This window comes from Ranitomeya imitator, chromosome 2 (genome assembly GCF_032444005.1).
Source record: "Ranitomeya imitator isolate aRanImi1 chromosome 2, aRanImi1.pri, whole genome shotgun sequence".
Classification (NCBI taxonomy): domain Eukaryota; kingdom Metazoa; phylum Chordata; class Amphibia; order Anura; family Dendrobatidae; genus Ranitomeya; species Ranitomeya imitator.
The window spans coordinates 681,464,839-681,485,176 of record NC_091283.1 but is presented as its reverse complement, the minus strand read 5'-3'; the positions used below and the strand labels follow the sequence as shown (position 1 = coordinate 681,485,176).

The 20,338-nt window shown below is 43.2% G+C and overlaps 1 protein-coding gene across 2 annotated transcripts in view; it reads left to right on the top strand.

Moving 5' to 3' along the window:
• The window catches only part of URB2 (URB2 ribosome biogenesis homolog), a 290,020-nt gene that overhangs the window by 179,343 nt on the left and 90,339 nt on the right, over positions 1 to 20,338 (top strand). For both annotated transcript variants that reach the window (XM_069753059.1, XM_069753058.1), the window contains 2 exons: positions 8,935 to 9,045; positions 9,398 to 9,640. In XM_069753059.1, the coding sequence (XP_069609160.1) occupies positions 8,935 to 9,045; positions 9,398 to 9,640 (354 nt within the window). The remainder of the gene's footprint in view (positions 1 to 8,934; positions 9,046 to 9,397; positions 9,641 to 20,338) is intronic.

Sequence of the window (20,338 nt, the reverse complement as noted above, 5' to 3'; positions counted from 1 at the left end):
AACTTTAGCCCCAACCCTAGCCCTAACCCTAGCCCTAAGGCTACTTTCACACTTGCGTCGTTTGGCATCCGTCGCAATCCGTCGTTTTGGACAAAAAACGGATCCTCCAAATGTGCCCGCAGGATGCGTTTTTTGCCCATAGACTTTTATTGCCGACGGATCGTGACGGGTGGCCACACGTCGCGTCCGTCGTGCACTGGATCAGTTGTGTTTTGGCGGACCGTCGGCACAAAAAACGTTCAATGTAACGTTTTTTTGTACGTCGCGTCCGCCATTTCTGACCGCATGCGTGGCCGTAACTCTGCCCCTTCCTCCCCAGGACATAGATTGGGCAGCGGATGCGTTGAAAAACTACATCCGCTGCCCACGTTGTGCACAATTTTCACAACGTGCGTCGGTAAGTCGGGCCGACGCATTGCGACGGCCCCGTACCGACGTAAGTGTGAAAGAACCCTAACCCTAAATTTAGCCCCAACCCTAACCCTAGCCCTAACCCTAGCCGTAACCCTAACCCTAGCCGTAACCCTAACCCTAGCCATAACCCTAACCCTAATTTTAGCCCCAACTGCTCTTCTCCTGTCTGCCGGTAGATGGCGATAGATGGCGGGTGCACTGCGCATGCGCCCGCCATTTTCTTTTCCCCGGCTGCCAGGAGGAGCAGCAGGAGGATGCAGGGACACAGGTGAGTATGGCAGGGTCCCCGAATCCCCCTATTTCTCTGTCCTCTGATGTGCGATCACATCAAAGGACAGAGAACTACACTTTGATTTCTTTTTCTTTTTTTTTTTGCGGTCGCCGGTAAACAGTTAATTACCGGCGATCGCAAAACATGGGTCGGTAAAACCGACCCCGATCATGTTCTTTGGGGTCTCGGCTACCCCCGGCAGCCGAGACCCCAAAGAGTCTCCAGGTGCCGGCCGGCGGGCGCACTGCGCATGCGCCCGCCATTTTGAAGATGGCGGCGCCCACCGGCAGACACGAGGAGCACGGGGGGAGATAGGTGAGTATCGGGGGGCTATCTGGGACCCCCTTTCTCTGTCCTCTGATGTGTGATCACATCGGAGGACAGAGAAATTAAAGAGATTGCGTTTTTTTTTTTTTTGCGATCGCCGGTAAACGGTTAATTACCGGCGATCGCAAATGCGGGGTCGGTAAAAAAAACCCCGAATCATGTTCTCTGGGGTCTCGGCTACCCCCGGCAGAGCATCAAAGGCCTGGCAGAGCATCAAAAAGGAGGAAACACAAAGTCTGGTGATGTCCATGAGTTCAAGACCAGGCAGTCATTGCCAACAAAGGGTTTTCAACCAAGTACTAAAAATGAACATTTTATTTAAAATTATTGAATCTGTCCAATTACTTTTGGTGGCACATGTTAAGGAGTTAAAACTCCTAAACCCTTAATCCAATTGTAATGTGGATGCCCTCAAATGAAAGCTGAAAGTCTGAACTTCAACTGCATCTGAATTGTTTTGTTTAAAATTCATTGTGGTAATGTGTGTGTGTATGTATATGTATGTATGTATGTATGTATATATATATACATACATACATACATACATACATACATACATACATACATACATACATATACACTAGATGGTGGCCCGATTCTAACACATCGGGTATTCTAGAATATGCATGTCCACATAGTATATTGCCCAGCCACGTAGTTTATTGCCCAGTCACATAGTATACAGCACAGAACCACGTAGTATACAGCACAGTCACGTAGTATACTGCCCAGTCACGTAGTATATTGGCCAGTCACGTAGTATGCACCATATCCCTGTAAAAAAAAAAAATAATTAAAATTAAAAAAGTTACATACTCACTTTCCGGATCGAAACGGCCAGTTACCGATGCTCCTCGCGCGCTCCGGTCTGAAGAGTGCATTACGGTCTCGCGAGATGATGACGTAGTGGTCTCGCGCTGACTGGAGGGGAGTATGAGGGCGCCGGGCACTGACTGCGGGGAGGAAGGAGCGGCCATTTTCTTCCGGACTGTGCCCATCGCTGATTGGTCGCGGCCAAACAGCCACGACCAATCAGCGACTTGGATTTCCATGACAGACAGAGGCCGCGACCAATGAATATCTGTGACAGACAGAAAGACGGAAGTGACCCTTAGACAATTATATAGTAGTATTCTTATTATTATTATTATTTATTTATATAGCACCATTGATTCCATGGTGCTGTACATGAGAAGGGATTACATACAAATTACAGATATCACTTACAGTAAACAAACTAACAATGACGGACTGATACAGAGGGGCGAGGACCTTGCCCTTGCGGGCTTACATTCTACAGGATTATGGGGAAGGAGCCTATATATATATATATATATATATATATATATATATATATATATATATATATATATATATATATATATATATATATATATATAGTATATATAAATTTAATCTACTATATAATTGTCTAAGGGTCGCTTCCGTCTTTCTGTCCTTCTGTCTTTCTGTCACGGTTATTCATTCGCTGATTGGTCTCGCCAGCTGCCTGTCATGGCTGCCGCGACCAATCAGCGACGGGCACAGTCCGGAAGAAAATGGCCGCTCCTTACTCCCCGCAGTCAGTGCCTGTCGCCCGCATACTCCCCTCCGGTCACCGCTAACACAGGGTTAATGCCGGCGGTAACGGACCGCGTTATGCCGCAGGTAACGCACTCTGTTACCGCCGCTATTAACCCTGTGTGTCCCCAACTTTTTACTATTGACGCTGCCTATGTGGCATCAATGGTAAAAAATGTAATGTTAAAAATAATTTTAAAAAAATAAACTTGCTATACTTACCCTCCGTAGTCCGCTGAGCCGCTCCCGCTGGCATCTTCCGCTGCAGTTTCCGGTGACAAAGATGGTATGGCAGAAGGACCTGCCATGACGTCACGGTCATGTGACCGCGATGTCATCACAGGCCCTGCGCGACAAGGACCTATCATGACGTCACGGTTATGTGACCGCGACGTCATTACAGGCCCTGCGCGCCTGCGCTAGAAAGACCTGCCATGACCTCACGGTCATGTGACTGCAACGTCATCACAAGTCCTGGGCTCTGATACCAACCCTGGGACCGCAAGATGCCATGGACTACAAGGGGCCTTCGGAAAGGTGAGTATATGTTTATTTTTTATTTTTTCACCTGTGACAAACCTCGCTGGGCAATATACTACGTAGCTGGGCAATATACTACGTGACTGGCCAATATACTATGTGGCTCTGTGCTGTATACTACTTCGCTGTGCAATATACTATGTGGCTCTGTGCTGTATACTACATCACTCGGTAATATACTACGTCACTGGGCAATATTCTATGTGGCTCTGTGCTGTATACTATGTTGCTGTGCGATATACTACGTCACTGGGCAATATACTACGTAACTGGCCAATATACCACGTGGCTGCGCAATATACTACGTCACTAAGCAATATACTACGTGGCTGCGCAATATACTACGTGGCTGGGCAATATACTACGTGGCTGGGCAATATACCACCTGGCTGGGGAATATACTACGTGGCTGGGCAATATACTACGTCACTGGGCAATATACTACGTGTTTGGGCAATATACTACATGGCTGGACAATATACTACGTGGCTGGGCAATATACTACATGGCTGGGCAATATACTACGTGGACATGCATATTCTAGAATACCCGATGCGATAGAATCGGGCCACCATCTAGTGTGTGTATGTGTGTGTATATATGTGTGTATATATATATATATATATATATATATATATATATATATATATATATATATATAATATATATATACGGTGTGTGTGTGTGTGTGTATGTGTATATATATATATATATATATATATATATATATATATATATATATATATATATATATATATATATATATATATATATATATATATATATATATATATATATATATATAATACGGTGTGTGTGTGTATATATATATATATATATATATATATATATATATATATATATATATATATATATATATATATATATATATATATATATATATATATATATATATATATATATATATATATACACACACACAGTTAGGGCCAGAAATATTTGGACAGTGACACAATTTTCGCGAGTTGGGCTCTGCATGCCACCACATTGGATTTGAAATGAAACCTCTACAACAGAATTCAAGTGCAGATTGTAACGTTTAATTTGAAGGGTTGAACAAAAATATCTGATAGAAAATGTAGGAATTGTACACATTTCTTTACTAACACTCCACATTTTAGGAGGTCAAAAGTAATTGGACAAATAAACATAACCCAAACAAAATATTTTTATTTTCAATATTTTGTTGCAAATCCTTTGGAGGCAATCACTGCCTTAAGTCTGGAACCCATGGACATCACCAAATGCTGGGTTTCCTCCTTCTTAATGCTTTGCCAGGCCTTTACAGCCGCAGCCTTCAGGTCTTGCTTGTTTGTGGGTCTTTCCGTCTTAAGTCTGGATTTGAGCAAGTGAAATGCATGCTCAATTGGGTTTAGATCTGGAGATTGACTTGGCCATTGCAGAATGTTCCACTTTTTGGCACTCATGAACTCCTGGGTAGCTTTGGATGTATGCTTGTGGTCATTGTCGATCTGTACTATGAAGCGCCGTCCAATCAACTTTGCAGCATTTGGCTGAATCTGGGCTGAAAGTATATCCCGGTACACTTCAGAATTCATCCGGCTACTCTTGTCTGCTCTTATGTCATCAATAAACACAAGTGACCCAGTGCCATTGAAAGCCATGCATGCCCATGCCATCACGTTGCCTCCACCATGTTTTACAGAGGATGTGGTGTGCCTTGGATCATGTGCCGTTCCCTTTCTTCTCCAAACTTTTTTCTTCCCATCATTCTGGTACAGGTTGATCTTTGTCTCATCTGTCCATAGAATACTTTTCCAGAACTGAGCTGGCTTCTTGAGGTGTTTTTCTGCAAATTTAACTCTGGCCTGTCTATTTTTGGTATTGATGAATGGTTTGCATCTAGATGTGAACCCTTTGTATTTACTGTCATGGAGTCTTCTCTTTACTGTTGACTTAGAGACAGATACACCTACTTCACTGAGAGTGTTCTGGACTTCAGTTGATGTTGTGAACGGGTTCTTCTTCACCAAATTAAGTATGCGGCGATCATCCACCACTGTTGTCATCCGTGGACGCCCAGGCCTTTTTGAGTTCCCAAGCTCACCAGTCAATTCCTTTTTTCTCAGAATGTACCCAACTGTTGATTTTGCTACTCCAAGCATGTCTGCTATCTCTGATGGATTTTTTCTTTTTTTTCAGCCTCAGGATGTTCTGCTTCACCTCAATTGAGAGTTCCTTTGACTGCATGTTGTCTGCTCACAGCAACAGCTTCCAAATGCAAAACCACACACCTGGAATCCACCCCTGACCTTTTAACTACTTCATTGATTACAGGTTAACGAGGGAGACGCCTTCAGAGTTAATTGCAGCCCTTAGAGTCCATTGTCCAATTACTTTTGGTCCCTTGAAAAAGAGGACGCTATGCATTACAGAGCTACGATTCCTAAACCCTTTCTCCGATTTGGATGTGGAAACTATCATATTGCAGCTGGGAGTGTGCACTTTCAGCCCATATTATATATATAATTGTATTTCTGAACATGTTTTTGTAAACAGCTAAAATAACAAAACTTGTGTCACTGTCCAAATATTTTTGGCCCTAACTAATATATATATATATATATATATATATATATATATATATATATATATATATATATATATATATATATATATATATATATATATATACATACAGTGCAGACCAAAAGTTTGGGCACACCTTTTCATTTAAAGATGTTTCTGTATTTTCATGACTAAGAGGTAGTCACCGGGAATGGTTTTCACTTTACAGGTGTGCCCCGTCAGGTTTAATAAGTGGGATTTCTTGCCTTATAAATGGGGTTGGGACAATCAGTTGTGTTGTGCAGATGTCTGGTGGATACACAGCTGATAGTCCTACTGAATAGACTGTTAGCTACTTTTTTCTTGCCATAATACAAATTCTATGTAAAGAAAAACGAGTGGCCATCATTACTTTAAGAAATGAAGGTCAGTGAGTCCAAAAAATTGGGGAAACTTTGAAAGTGTCCCCAACTACAGTGGCAAAAACCATCAAGCGCTACAAAGAAACTTTCTCACATGAGGACTGTCCCAGGAAAGGAAGACCAAGAGTCACGTCTGCTTCTGAGGATAAGTTTATCCGAGTCACCAGCCTCAGAAATCGCAGGTTAACATCAGCTCAGCTTAGAGACCAGGTCAGTGCCACACAGAGTTCTAGCAGCAGACACATCTCTACAACAACTGTTAAGAGGAGACTTTGTGCAGCAGGCCTTCATGGTAAAATAGCTGCTAGGAAACCACTGCTAAGGACAGGCAACAAGCAGAAGAGACTTGTTTGGGCTAAAGAACACAAAGAATGGATATTAGACCAGTGGAAATCTGTGCTTTGGTCTGAGAAGTCCAAATTTGAGATCTTTGGTTCCAACCACCGTGTCTTTGTGCGACGCAGAAAAGGTGAACGGATGGACTCTACATGCCTGGTTCCCACCGTAAAGCATGGAGGAGGAGTTGTGATGGTGTGGGGGTGCTTTGCTGGTGACACTGTTGGGGATTTATTTAAATTGAAGGCATACTGAACCAACATTGCTGCCACAGCATCTTGCATCGGCATGCTATTCCATCCGGTTTGCGTTTAGTTGGACCATCATTTATTTTTCAACAGGACAATGACCCCAAACACACCTCCAGGCTGTGTAAGGGCTATTTGACTAAGAAGGAGAGTGATGGGGTGCTACACCAGATGACCTGGACACAGTCACCAGACTTGAATCCAATCGAGATGGTTTGGGGTGAGCTGGACCACAGAGTGAAGGCAAAGGGGCCAACAAGTGCTAAGCATCTCTGGGAACTCCTTCAAGATTGTTGGAAGACCATTCCCGGTGACTACCTCTTGAAGCTCATCAAGAGAATGCCAAGAGTGTGCAAAGCAGTCATCAAAGCAAAAGGTGGCTACTTTGAAGAACCTAGAATATAAGACATAATTTCAGTTGTTTCACACTTTTTTGTTAAGTATATAATTCCACATGTGTTAATTCATAGTTTTGATGCCTTCAGTGTGAATGTACAATTTTCATAGTCATGAAAATACAGAAAAATCTTTAAATGAGAAGGTGTGTCCAAACTTTTGGCCTGTACTGTATATATAATTTGTGTGTGTTTTGAAGAATACTTTGTTTAAAAACTGTGTAAATGACAGGGAATTGCTGTATGTAAAAAAGCTAGATTGTACTCGCATAAAAACTCGTTACACTCACATGACGCTTGCATTACCCTCGTCCGACTCTCCTGCATCAAAATCGAGCCTTAATGATACTTAGTGAGCAATCTGTAATTGATTACTCAGTGCACATAGCCTGTCATAGAAGACGATACACCACCTAAAACGATGATCTTTTGTGCTCCATATAAGGTTGTTTCACCCTATTTCTGAGTGTTTTGCTCATTCTTCTGGTTATCAGCAGCCTGTTGGGACAGAAAGATAATCAAAATGCAAGCGCTCTAAGAATGCTTGCTCATATTTATGTCACTGTAAATGCAGCTTAATAATATAATGGGATGGACTAGTCTTTGTGGTATGTCCACAAATAATTCCTATATGCGGTGTAAAAGGTAATAGTGCAGTTTATTCTTAATGCGTTTTGAAGTTGTCAAACTTTTTTAGGAGAGCTATCAGGATTGTGCATAAGAGCAAGTAATGGACTTAAATAGTACAGAAATTCAAATATGAGCATCAAAAGAAAAATTACCTACTTGGCATGTGTACGACTTATTCAGCTTTTATTTGTAATAGATAAGGGATAAGTCATAAACACGCCATGTAGTTGTTTACATGCTCATATTTGAATTTCTGTTCTATTTAAATCTACAATCTTTGTGGTTCTCCTGAAGACGTCTGACAACTTCAAACGAGTTGAGAATAAACTGCAATGTTACCTTCTACACCGCATATTGGATTTATTTGAGTACATACCAGTAGCAGGGCCAGTTACCCACATCTCCGATCTTATTACCACATTGCATCTGCCAACCTGTGGAGAATGCAGTAGATTGAAAACCTCTAATATGAAGCTACTAGTGTTATGTCTTGAAGACACAAAAGAGAATAGTAAAACCAAAAACACTCAGTTTGAAAAAATGTTGCAGTAATCCGCAAGTGCTAGTAAAAGATGTAAAAAACAGGGTATTTGGTTGATACGTTTTTTGCAAAAAATGTATACTAAGCTGCTCTACCAATCTTCACGGTATACCCTTATCAGAGCAGTCCTAACTAATGTATGCAATCCCTATCTGATGTATTTAAAAACCTGATCATCTGTATATAACCTGTGTGAACAGGGTTCAGAGAGGAAAAATCCATGTGTGCATACAGGGTAGAACAGCTTTTGTGCAGATAGCCCAAGAGGAGTGGTGGAACTCCCCAGACTTGTAGACACAAGAGAACAATTATGGAAACAGGAACACATGGGCTACTTGCACAGTGAACAAGTCTGTATGATCATGTTCATACACCACCAAGAAACCTGAAGACACAAAAGAGAATAGTAAAACCAAAAACACTCAGTTTGAAAAAATGTTGCAGTAATCCGCAATTGCTAGTAAAAGATGTAAAAAACAGGGTATTTGGTTGATACGTTAGTGTTATGTCTTGCAGCGCCACACCAGGTGAGCAGTACCTCTTTATTTTAGACATTTGTTACTTGGATAAAACCCTAATGTGGAGTTGAAAGAAACACTTACAGTAGAGCAAGGTAAAGTATAACTGTAGTGTTAACAAAACTCTATTAATTTTCTTGAAAATTATTTTTATTTTTCAGGTTCTGTTTGCTGGAGTCACAATGATAAGACTTCTACTTAACTGTTCTTTACATGAAGACAAAAGCATGTTGTTCTGGTCTTCATCGTCTCAGATGATAACTGCACTAGTGGTAAGCTTTTCATTCCGATTCCTTGTGTTAGACCTGCGATACATGAGCTGACTGCAATACAGATGGATGGAATTACTGTTTTAGGCTGATATATTGTATCTGCAATGCAAATCCAGAAGAAAATGGCACAGAAAACCTTCAAAAATCAGAGCTCTGGTCTTGAATTCCTCTATGACATGAATGTGGCTTGAAAAATATTCTACCGTTTTGTTTCTCCCAGGGATCCAAACTACATATAGTTCTTGTACATACAGATCACTGTATATTGCTGGAGCAGGAATCTTACTGCTTCCTTTATTGTGTTAATAGAACAAGAGTTGGGCAGGGCTAATTTTTTTTTCATTGTTTTCAGACCCTCAGTATTGAAGCATGTAAGGAACGTAGACTGCTTTCCTCTGTTGTTGGCCCTGTGCTTGATGCTATGGCTTTGTTTCTACGACGAGGAGAGATGTTTCTTAGCAATCCCCATCATGTTACTCTTTCTTTGGGCGCTCTCCTGATGGTGTCACTTGAAAATGTGAGAGCTGAAGACTACTACTACATAATCTTGGCAATACATAAAGTGCTATTTTCTGTTTTACAGTGTCACCCCAAGGTAATTTCATTGAATTGTCATTAGATGATATCTAATACCTGATGTAACTGTTGTTTCCGGTGAACTTCTCGGTCTCTGACTATGTCTCAAGCCACCTCCACCGCTCAAAAAGTTGCATGAGCTCCAATTGTCATATCCCTTAGTGATCTGAATATCTATTCACTACCATAGTAAAATCTGTATTCAGTGAAGATGGTCATAGTAACAAAAACACAACTAGCACCTCCTAAGAGAATGTAGCAAATGTGGACGGGTGCAAGCTGTCGTGACAGCTGTATGTGCAAACCACAGAGTGCTGTTAGACCAGATATATTCGAACACTGAATATTAGACATTTTTAATGGCAATATTGCCAAATAGACTATATTTATACAGGGAAGGTACTTGGCTCACAAATTGGGCATTTTGTGTGTCCCCACTGGCCACATTGGGTTTACTTTTCCTTGATAGGATTCCAACCATTTTTGTTATCAAACGTGCATCTCCTGGGCCGATGAGACAGGTAGGATCCAGCACTAATTAAAAACAGCCTTACGGGAGAGTTACTTTGTCAGATATGGACACAGTAACTACCATCAAATGTATACTGCAAAGTAAAACAAAAACTGACCATGACCGGCACCTCCAATGGAGCAAATGTGAACAGGTGCAAAAAACTGTGAATGTACATCAACTGAGGCGCTTGAAGAACAGAATGAATGATCAGTCCAGGAAATTAAAGCAGCAGATTTCTGTAATGTAAGAGATATCACCAAGTGTCTTATCTTCACTTGTACTATTGATTTTTGAAAAATAAATGTAACTATTTTTAATCTTTAACCCCTTCATGACCAGGCAATTTTCAGTGTTTGCATACTCATTTTTGCCGTTTTTCCCCCTAAACCATATACTTATTATTTTTCTAGCAATATAGCTATACGAGGACTTTTTTGTGGGACAAGCCATCTTTTTGTATGACACTATTAATTTTACCATGCAATGCACAGGAAAGCGGAGAAAAAACTTGTAGTATGGTGAAATGATGAAAAATCACCATTCTGCCTTTTGTATATTTGGGTTTTGTTTTTACAGTGCTTTTTGTGCTGTAAAAATGACATTGCAACATGATTCTTCAACTTGGTATAGTAACGACAATGTCAGACTTAGGCTGGTTTCACATTTGCGTTTTTTGCCGCTGCGTTTTAGCGCAAAAAAAGCATGCTTTTTTTTATATACTTAACATTAAAAACGCATGCGTTTTTTTGCATGCGTTTTGCCCCGTTTTGACGACGCATGCGTCGTTTCTATGCTTGCGTTTTGTTGCAGAAATGCAACATGTAGCAATTTCTAGCGGCGTTTTTTGCAGCAAAAAAAGCATGCATTTTTTGCGGCAAAAAAACGTATTGCTGTCTATGTAAATGCATGCGTTTTTAAGCACATGCGTTTGCATGTGTTTTTAAACGCATGCGTTTCAATAGAAAAACACAAGAATACACACTGATTAGCCACCCCCCAACCCTAACCCTAAAGGGATCCTAACCCTAAGGGTTAGGATTAGGATCCCTAGGGTTACTAGGGACCCTAACTCTAACGATAACCATAGGGATCCTAACCATAACCCTACCTGTTGTGAATTCTGTTGTCGAACTCCCTCCTGTGGTCGTGAATGGTACTTCGGCGAGTTCTGTCCATGGACTCTCTCTGGTGGCTGTGAGTGAAGCTGCTGCTTCTGAGGTTCCTTACACAGGTGACGTGGTTTATCCTTTGGTTGGCTGCTCTATTTAACTCCACTCAGATCGTTACTCCATGCCAGCTGTCAATGTTCCTGCATTGGTTCAGTTCGCTCTTGGATCTTTCTGGTGACCTGTCTTCTCCAGCAGAAGCTAAGTTCCTGATAGTTATTATTTGTTCATTGTTTCCTTGTCCAGCTGGTTATCATGATTTTGTCTTGCTAGCTGGAAGCTCTGGGATGCAGAGTGGCGCGGAGATCTTTTTGCACACTCTGCGTGGTCTTTTGTAGTTTTTTGTGCTGACCGCAAAGTTACCTTTCCTATCCTCTGTCTGTTTAGTAAGTCTGGCCTCCCTTTGCTGAATCCTGTTTCATTTCTGCGTTTGTGACTTTCATCTTTACTCACAGTCAATATATGTGGGGGGCTGCCTTTTCCTTTGGGGAATTTCTCTGAGGCAAGGTAGGCTTTATTTTATATCTCTAGGGCTAGCTAGCTCTTAGGCTGTGAAGAGGCGTCTAGGGAGAGTCAGGAACGCTCCTCGGCTATTTCTAGTTGTTGTGATAGGATTAGGGCCTACGGTCAGCAGAGCTCCCACATCCCAGAGCTTGTCCTGTGTGAGTTTAACTATCAGGTCGTGCCGGGTGCTCCTAACCACCAGGTCCATAACAGTACAGCTGGCCCAAAGTATTAATGCATCTCAATAGAGGGATAAGAGAAGTTCTGAGACCATTTTTTTTCTTTGCACTGTGTTTTGTCTTTTTTTCCCCTAAACCTTTGGGTGGTTCAGGACACAGGTGTAGATATGGACATTCAAGGTCTGTCCTCTTGTGTGGATCATCTCACTGCAAGGGTACAAAGCATTCAAGATTTTGTAGTTCGGAACCTATGTTAGAGCCTAGAATTCCTATTCCTGATTTATTTTCTGGGGATAGATCTAAGTTCCTGAATTTCAAAAATAATTGTAAACTGTTTCTAGCTTTGAAACCCCGCTCCTCTGGTGACCCCGTGCAACAAGTAAAAATCATTATTTCTTTGTTGCGTGGTGACCCTAAAGACTGGGCATTTTCCCTTGTGCCAGGAGATCCTGCATTGCGTGATGTTGATGCGTTTTTTCTGGCGCTTGGATTGCTTTATGATGAACCAAATTCAGTGGATCAGGCAGAGAAAATCTTGCTGGCTTTGTGTCAGGTTCAGGATGAAGCGGAGGTGTACTGTCAGAAGTTTAGAAAGTGGTCTGTGCTTACTCAGTGGAATGAGTGTGCCCTGGCGGCAATTTTCAGAAAGGGTCTTTCTGAAGCCCTTAAGGATGTCATGGTGGGATTTCCCACGACTGCTGGTCTGAATGAGTCTATGTCCTTGGCCATTCAGATCGATCGGCGCTTGCGTGAGCGCAAAGCTGTGCACCATCTGGTGGTATTCTCTGAGCATAGGCCTGAGCCTATGCAGTGTGATAGGACTTTGACCAGAGCTGAACGGCAAGAACACAGACGTCGGAATGGGCTGTGTTTTTACTGTGGTGAATGCACTCATGCTATCTCCGATTGTCCTAAGCGCACTAAGCGGTTCGCTAGGTCTGCCACCATTGGTACGGTACAGTCTAAATTTCTTTTGTCCGTTACTCTGATTTGCTCTTTGTCTGTCCTATTCTGTTATGGCATTTGTGGATTCAGGCGCTGCCCTGAATTTGATGGACTTGGAGTTTGCCAGGCGCTGTGGTTTTTTCTTGGAGCCCTTGCAGTATCCTATTCCATTGAGAGGAATTGATGCTACGCCTTTGGCCAAGAATAAGCCTCAGTACTGGACTCAATTGACCATGTGCATGGCTCCTGCACATCAGGAGGATACTAGCTTTTTGGTGTTGCATAATCTGCATGATGTGGTCGTTTTGGGGTTGCCATGGCTACAGGTCCATAATCCAGTGTTGGATTGGAAATCTATGTCTGTGTCCAGCTGGGGTTGTCAGGGGGTACATGGTGATATTCCATTGTTGTCAATTTCGCATTCCACTCCTTCTGAAGTCCCTGAGTTTTTATCAGATTACCGGGATGTATTTGAAGAGCCCAAATCCGGTGCCCTACCTCCTCATAGGGATTGCGATTGTGCTATTAATTTGATTCCTGGTAGTAAGTTTCCTAAGGGCCGTCTGTTTAATTTATCTGTGCCAGAGCACGCCGCTATGCAGAGTTATATAAAGGAATCCTTGGAGAAGGGTCATATTCGCCCGTCGTCGTCACCATTGGGAGCAGGGTTCTTTTTTGTGGCCAAGAAGGATGGCTCTTTGAGACCTTGTATTGATTACCGCCTTCTTAATAAGATCACAGTCAAATTTCAGTATCCTTTGCCGCTGCTGTCTGATTTGTTTGCTCGGATTAAGGGGGCTAGTTGGTTCACCAAGATAGATCTTCGAGGGGCGTATAATCTTGTGCGAATTAAACAGGGCGATGAATGTAGAACAGCATTTAATACGCCCGAGGGCCATTTTGAGTACCTGGTTATGCCATTCGGGCTTTCTAATGCTCCATCTGTGTTTCAGTCCTTTATGCATGACATCTTCCGAGAGTACCTGGATAGATTCATGATTGTATATTTGGATGATATTTTGGTCTTTTCGGATGATTGGGAGTCTAATGTGAAGCTGGTCAGAATGGTGTTCCAGGTCCTTCGTGCGAATTCCTTGTTTGTGAAGGGGTCAAAGTGTCTCTTTGGAGTTCAGAAGGTTTCATTTTTGGGTTTCATTTTTTCCCCTTCTACTATTGAGATGGACCCTGTTAAAGTTCAGGCCATTTATGATTGGACTCAGCTGACATCTGTGAAGAGCCTGCAGAAGTTCCTGGGCTTTGCTAATTTTTACCATCGCTTCATCGCTAATTTTTCTAGTATTGCTAAACCGTTGACTGATTTGACCAAGAAAGGTGCTGATGTGGTCAGTTGGTCCTCTGCGGCTGTAGAGGCTTTTCAGGAGTTGAAGCGTCGTTTTTCTTCTGCCCCTGTGTTGTGCCAGCCAGATGTTTCGCTCCCGTTTCAGGTCGAAGTTGATGCTTCTGAGATTGGAGCAGGGGCTGTTTTGTCGCAAAGAAGTTCTGATGGCTCGGTGATGAAACCATGTGCCTTCTTTTCTAGAAAATTCTCGCCCGCTGAGCGCAATTATGATGTTGGCAATCGAAAATTGTTGGCCATGAAGTGGGCATTCGAGGAGTGGCGACGTTGGCTTGAAGGAGCTAAACATCGCGTGGTGGTCTTGACGGATCACAAGAATTTGACTTATCTCGAGTCTGCCAAACGGTTGAATCCTAGACAGGCTCGATGGTCGCTCTTTTTCTCCCATTTTGATTTTGTGGTTTCATACCTTCCGGGATCTAAGAATGTGAAGGCTGATGCCCTGTCAAGGAGTTTTGTGCCTGACTCTCCGGGTGTTCCGGAGCCGGCGGGTATTCTTAAAGAAGGGGTAATTTTGTCTGCCATCTCCCCTGATTTGCAGCGCGTGCTGCAGAAGTTTCAGGCTGATAGACCTGACCGTTGTCCTTCGGAGAAACTGTTTGTCCCTGATAGATGGACTAGTAGAGTTATCTCTGAGGTTCATTGTTCGGTGTTGGCTGGTCATCCTGGAATCTTTGGTACCAGAGATTTGGTGGCTAGATCCTTTTGGTGGCCTTCTTTGTCACGGGATGTGCGTTCTTTTGTGCAGTCCTGTGGGACTTGTGCTCGGGCTAAGCCCTGCTGTTCTCGTGCCAGTGGGTTGCTTTTGCCCTTGCCGGTCCCGAAGAGGCCCTGGACGCATATTTCCATGGATTTTATTTCTGATCTCCCTGTTTCTCAAAGGATGTCGGTCATTTGGGTGGTTTGTGATCGCTTCTCTAAGATGGTCCATTTGGTACCCTTGTCTAAATTGCCTTCCTCCTCTGATTTGGTGCCATTGTTTTTCCAGCATGTGGTTCGTTTGCATGGCATTCCAGAGAACATCGTCTCGGACAGAGGTTCCCAGTTTGTTTCGAGATTTTGGCGGTCCTTTTGTGCTAAGATGGGCATTGATTTGTCTTTTTCTTCGGCTTTCCATCCTCAGACTAATGGCCAAACCGAACAAACTAATCAGACTTTGGAAACATATCTGAGATGCTTTTTTTCTGCTGATCAGGATGATTGGGTGTCCTTCTTGCCTTTGGCTGAGTTCGCCCTTAATAATCGGGCCAGCTCGGCTACTTTAGTTTCTCCTTTTTTCTGTAATTCTGGTTTCCATCCTTGTTTCTCTTCAGGGCAGGTTGAGCCTTCGGACTGTCCTGGTGTGGATACGGTGGTGGACAGGTTGCAGCAGATTTGGACTCATGTGGTGGACAATTTGACATTGTCCCAGGAGAAGGCTCAACGTTTCGCTAACCGCCGGCGCTGTGTTGGTCCCCGACCTCGTGTTGGGGATTTGGTTTGGTTGTCATCTCGTCATGTTCCTATGAAGGTTTCCTCTCTTAAGTTTAAGCCTTGTTTCATTGGGCCATATAAGATTTCTGAACTTCTTAATCCTGTCGTTTCGTTTGGACCTTCCAGCTTCTTTTGCCATCCATAATGTGTTCCATAGGTCGTTGTTGCGGAGATACGTAGCGCCTATGGTTCCCTCCGTTGATCCTCCTGCCCCGGTGTTGGTCGAGGGGGAGTTGGAGTATGTGGCGGAGAAGATTTTGGATTCTCGTGTTTCGAGACGGAAACACCAGTACCTGGTCAAGTGGAAGGGTTATGGTCAGGAGGATAATTCCTGGGTTTTTGCCTCTGATGTTCATGCTGCCGATCTAGTTCGTGCCTTTCATTTGGCTCATCCTGATCGGCCTGGGGGCTCTGGTGAGGGTTCGGTGACCCCTCCTCAAGGGGGGGTTCTGTTGTGAATTCTGTTGTCGAACTCCCTCCTGTGGTCGTGAATGGTACTTCGGCGAGTTCTGTCCATGGACTCCCTCTGGTGGCTGTGAGTGAAGCTGCTGCTTCTGAGGTTCCTTACACAGGTGACGTGGTTTATCCTTTGGTTGGCTGCTCTATTTAACTCCACTCAGATCGTTACTCCATGCCAGCTGTCAATGTTCCTGCATTGGTTCAGTTCGCTCTTGGATCTTTCTGGTGACCTGTCTTCTCCAGCGAAGTTTCTGATAGTTATTATTTGTTCATTGTTTCCTTGTCCAGCTGGTTATCATGATTTTGTCTTGCTAGCTGGAAGCTCTGGGATGCAGAGTTCGGTCCATGGACTCCCTCTGCTGCTTCTGAGGTTCCTTCCACAGGTGACTTAGTTTATTGTTTGGCTGGCTGCTCTATTTAACTCCACTCAGATCGTTACTCCATGCCAGCTGTCAATGTTCTTGTACTGGTTCAGTTCGCTCTTGGATCTTTCTGGTGACCTGTCTACTCCAGCAGAAGCTTAGTCCCTGCTAGTTAATTATTTGTTCATTGTTTTCTTGCCCAGCTTACTATCATGATTTTGCCTTGCTAGCTGGAAGCTCTGGGATGCAGAGTGGCACCTCCGCACCGTGAGTCAGTGCGGAGGTCTTTTTGCACACTCTGCGTGGTCTTTTGTAGTTTTTTTGTGCTGACCGCAAAGATACCTTTCCTATCCTCTGTCTGTTTAGTAAGTCTGGCCTCCCTTTGCTGAATCCTGTTTCATTTCTGTGTTTGTGACTTTCATCTTTACTCACAGTCAATATATGTGGGGGGCTGCCTTTTCCTTTGGGGAATTTCTCTGAGGCAAGGTAGGCTTTATTTTCTATCTCTAGGGCTAGCTAGCTCTTAGGCTGTGAAGAGGCGTCTAGGGAGAGTCAGGAACGCTCCTCGGCTATTTCTAGTTGTTGTGATAGGATTAGGGCCTGCGGTCAGCAGAGTTCCCACATCCCAGAGCTTATCCTGTGTGAGTTTAACTATCAGGTCGTGCCGGGTGCTCCTAACCACCAGGTCCATAACACCTAACACTAACCCTAAGGGATCCTAACCCTAGCTATTTCTGTTTATAGTGGGTTTTCTAGTTGATTTTGATGATTGGCAGCTGTCACACTCTTCTCATCATGCGTTTCAAAAACGCAAACGCAGGAAAAAACGCATGTAAACGCGTCAAAATGCTGCGTTTGTTTTAACACATGCAAAAACGCATGCGTCTAAAAAACACAGCGTTTGCATGCGTTTACATGCGTTTTTTTCACCACCTGCGTTTGCGTTTAAAACGCTGTGTTTTGAAACGCAAATGTGAAACCAGCCTTTTTCAAGTCCTCAAAAAAGTTCCTTTTTAGAGACAGTCATGTTTTCATTTTGCCATCTTTGTTTTTTACAGGTCTACTTGACATTTTAATCATTAACGTTTTTTGGCATTTTTATTGCATTTTTTTTGCAATTCTGGCATTTAAATTTTTGTTTTTATTTGCTCCACTGTGATATACAAACTTTGGAATTTTTTTCACCACTTAAAAAAAGAACCTATACATGTTTGGTGTCTGTGAACTTGTAGTGACCTGGAGAATCATAATGGCAGGTCAGATTTAGCATTTAGTGAACATGGTAAAAATGCAAAACAAAAAATAATTGTGGAATTGCCCTTTTTTTTGTAGTTTCACCGCACTTTATCTTTTTTCCTGTTTTCCAGTACACTATATGGTAAAACCAATGGTGGTGTTCAAAAGTACAACTGGTACCCCAAAAAACATCTCACATGTCCATATTGGCAGAAAAATAAAAAGGATATGGCTCTGGGAAGAAGGGGAGAAAAAAACAGGAACTGTTTATAATATAAAATAAAACAAAAAAATACATGTGCCATCACTGTGGCCTTAAAACTCTAATATATGAAAATATAAAATGAATCAACCCAATCTCTTGGTGAAATGTGCTGTACTAGTACAGCTCTCCAGGATGTGCCTTCATGCCCAAAGCAGTACTAGTACGGCTCCATGATCGCGCGGCCTCACACTGAGTGCCGCGGCGACTGCGTGCTGGTGTCAGCTGTATGTGACAGCTGACACACCGCAGCAACACCCACGATCGGTGCTAGCACCGATTGTGGGCCTTTAACCCCTCTGATGCCGCTGTCAGTAGTGACAGCAGCATAGAGAAGCATCGCGCAGGGAGCCCCCTCCCTGCGCACTTCTTTCAGAACAACGCGATACATTCGTGTTGTTCTGATGGTTTCCATGGAGACCCCCGGCACCAAGATGGCCGCGGGGTCCTTCCAGGTCCTGCAGGGAGGTGGATTGTGAGCGCCTGCTAAGAGCAAATGCTGGCATGTCTACTTCCCTGCCTGTCAGATCGCTAATCTGATGCTCGGCATTGCAGAGTGTCAGATCCACGATCTGTTGTAAAATAGTAGCGTCCCACGCTGGGACAATATAATAAAGCTAAAAATTTATATATATATATATATATATATATATATATATACACACACACACACACACACACACACACACACACACACACACATATATATACATATATATCCTATATATTTCCTGGATCTCGTCATATCTGACAGACCGAACATTCAGTGTCTCCCTCCCCCACACCACCTCCTCACTTCGCCCCTTGTCAGTCGGTGTTCCTCAAGGCTCTGTTCTAGGACCCCTACTCTTCTCCATCTACACTTTCGGCCTGGGACAGCTCATAGAATCCCACGGTATGCAGTACCATCTCTACGCTGACGACACGCAGATCTACCTCTCCGGACCTGACCTCTCCTCCTTGCTTACCAAAATCCCGCACTGTCTGTCTGCCATTTCAGCCTTCTTTTCTGCTCGCTTTCTACAACTGAACATGGACAAAACAGAATTCATCATCTTTCCCCCATCTCACTCTACCCCTCCACCAGACCTATCCATCAATGTCAATGGCTGCTCACTATCCCCAGTCTCACACGCCCGGTGCCTCGGGGTGATCCTCGACTCTGCCCTCTCTTTCAAGCCACATATCCAAGCCCTTGCCTCCTCCTGTCGTCTCAAACTCAAAAATATTTCCCGGATCCGTGCTTTCCTTGACCGCAACACTGCAAAAACGCTAGTGCATGCCCTTATCATCTCCCGCCTCGACTACTGCAACCTCCTACTCTCTGGACTCCCCTCTAGCACTCTGGCACCACTCCAATCCATCCTACACTCTGCTGCCCGACTAATCCACCTGTCCCCCCGCTATTCCCCAGCCTCTCCCCTGTGTCAAGCCCTTCACTGGCTTCCTATCGCCCAGAGACTCCAGTTCAAAACCCTCACACTGACATACAAAGCCATCCACAACCTGTCTCCTCCATACATCTGTGACATGGTCTCCCGGTACCTACCTACACGCGACCTCCGGTCCTCCCAAGACCTCCTTCTCTACTCCCCTCTCATCTCTTCTTCCCATAACCGCATCCAAGACTTCTCCCGTGCTTCCCCCATACTCTGGAACTCTCTACCCCAACACATCAGACTTGCGCCTACCATAGAAACCTTCAAAAAGAACCTGAAGACTCATCTCTTCCGACAAGCCTACAGCCTGCAGTGATCCTCAACCTACTGAACAGCCGCACAGCCAGCTCTTCCCTCTCCTAGTGTATCCTCACCCACCTCCTGCAGACTGTGAGCCCTCGCGGGCAGGGTCCTCCCTCCTTATGTACTCGTGTGCCTTGTTATCTGCTCATGTTTAATGTATTTGTCTATATTTGCCCCGTATTCACATGTAAAGCGCCATGGAATAAATGGCGCTATAAAAATGTATAATAATAATAATAATATATATATATATATATATATACACACACACACACACATATATATATATATATATATATATATATATATATATATATATATATATATATATATATATATATATATAAGAATATTTTTTTTATAAAACTCCCCAATTGCAGCAGACAAATAAGTTATAGCTTTCAGAATAAAGCTATGCAAAAATAATTATTTTTTTCTAGAAAATAGTTTTTATTGTGCAAAAGAACCAAAACACAAAAAAAAGTATAAATGAGGTATCACTGTAATCGTACTGACAC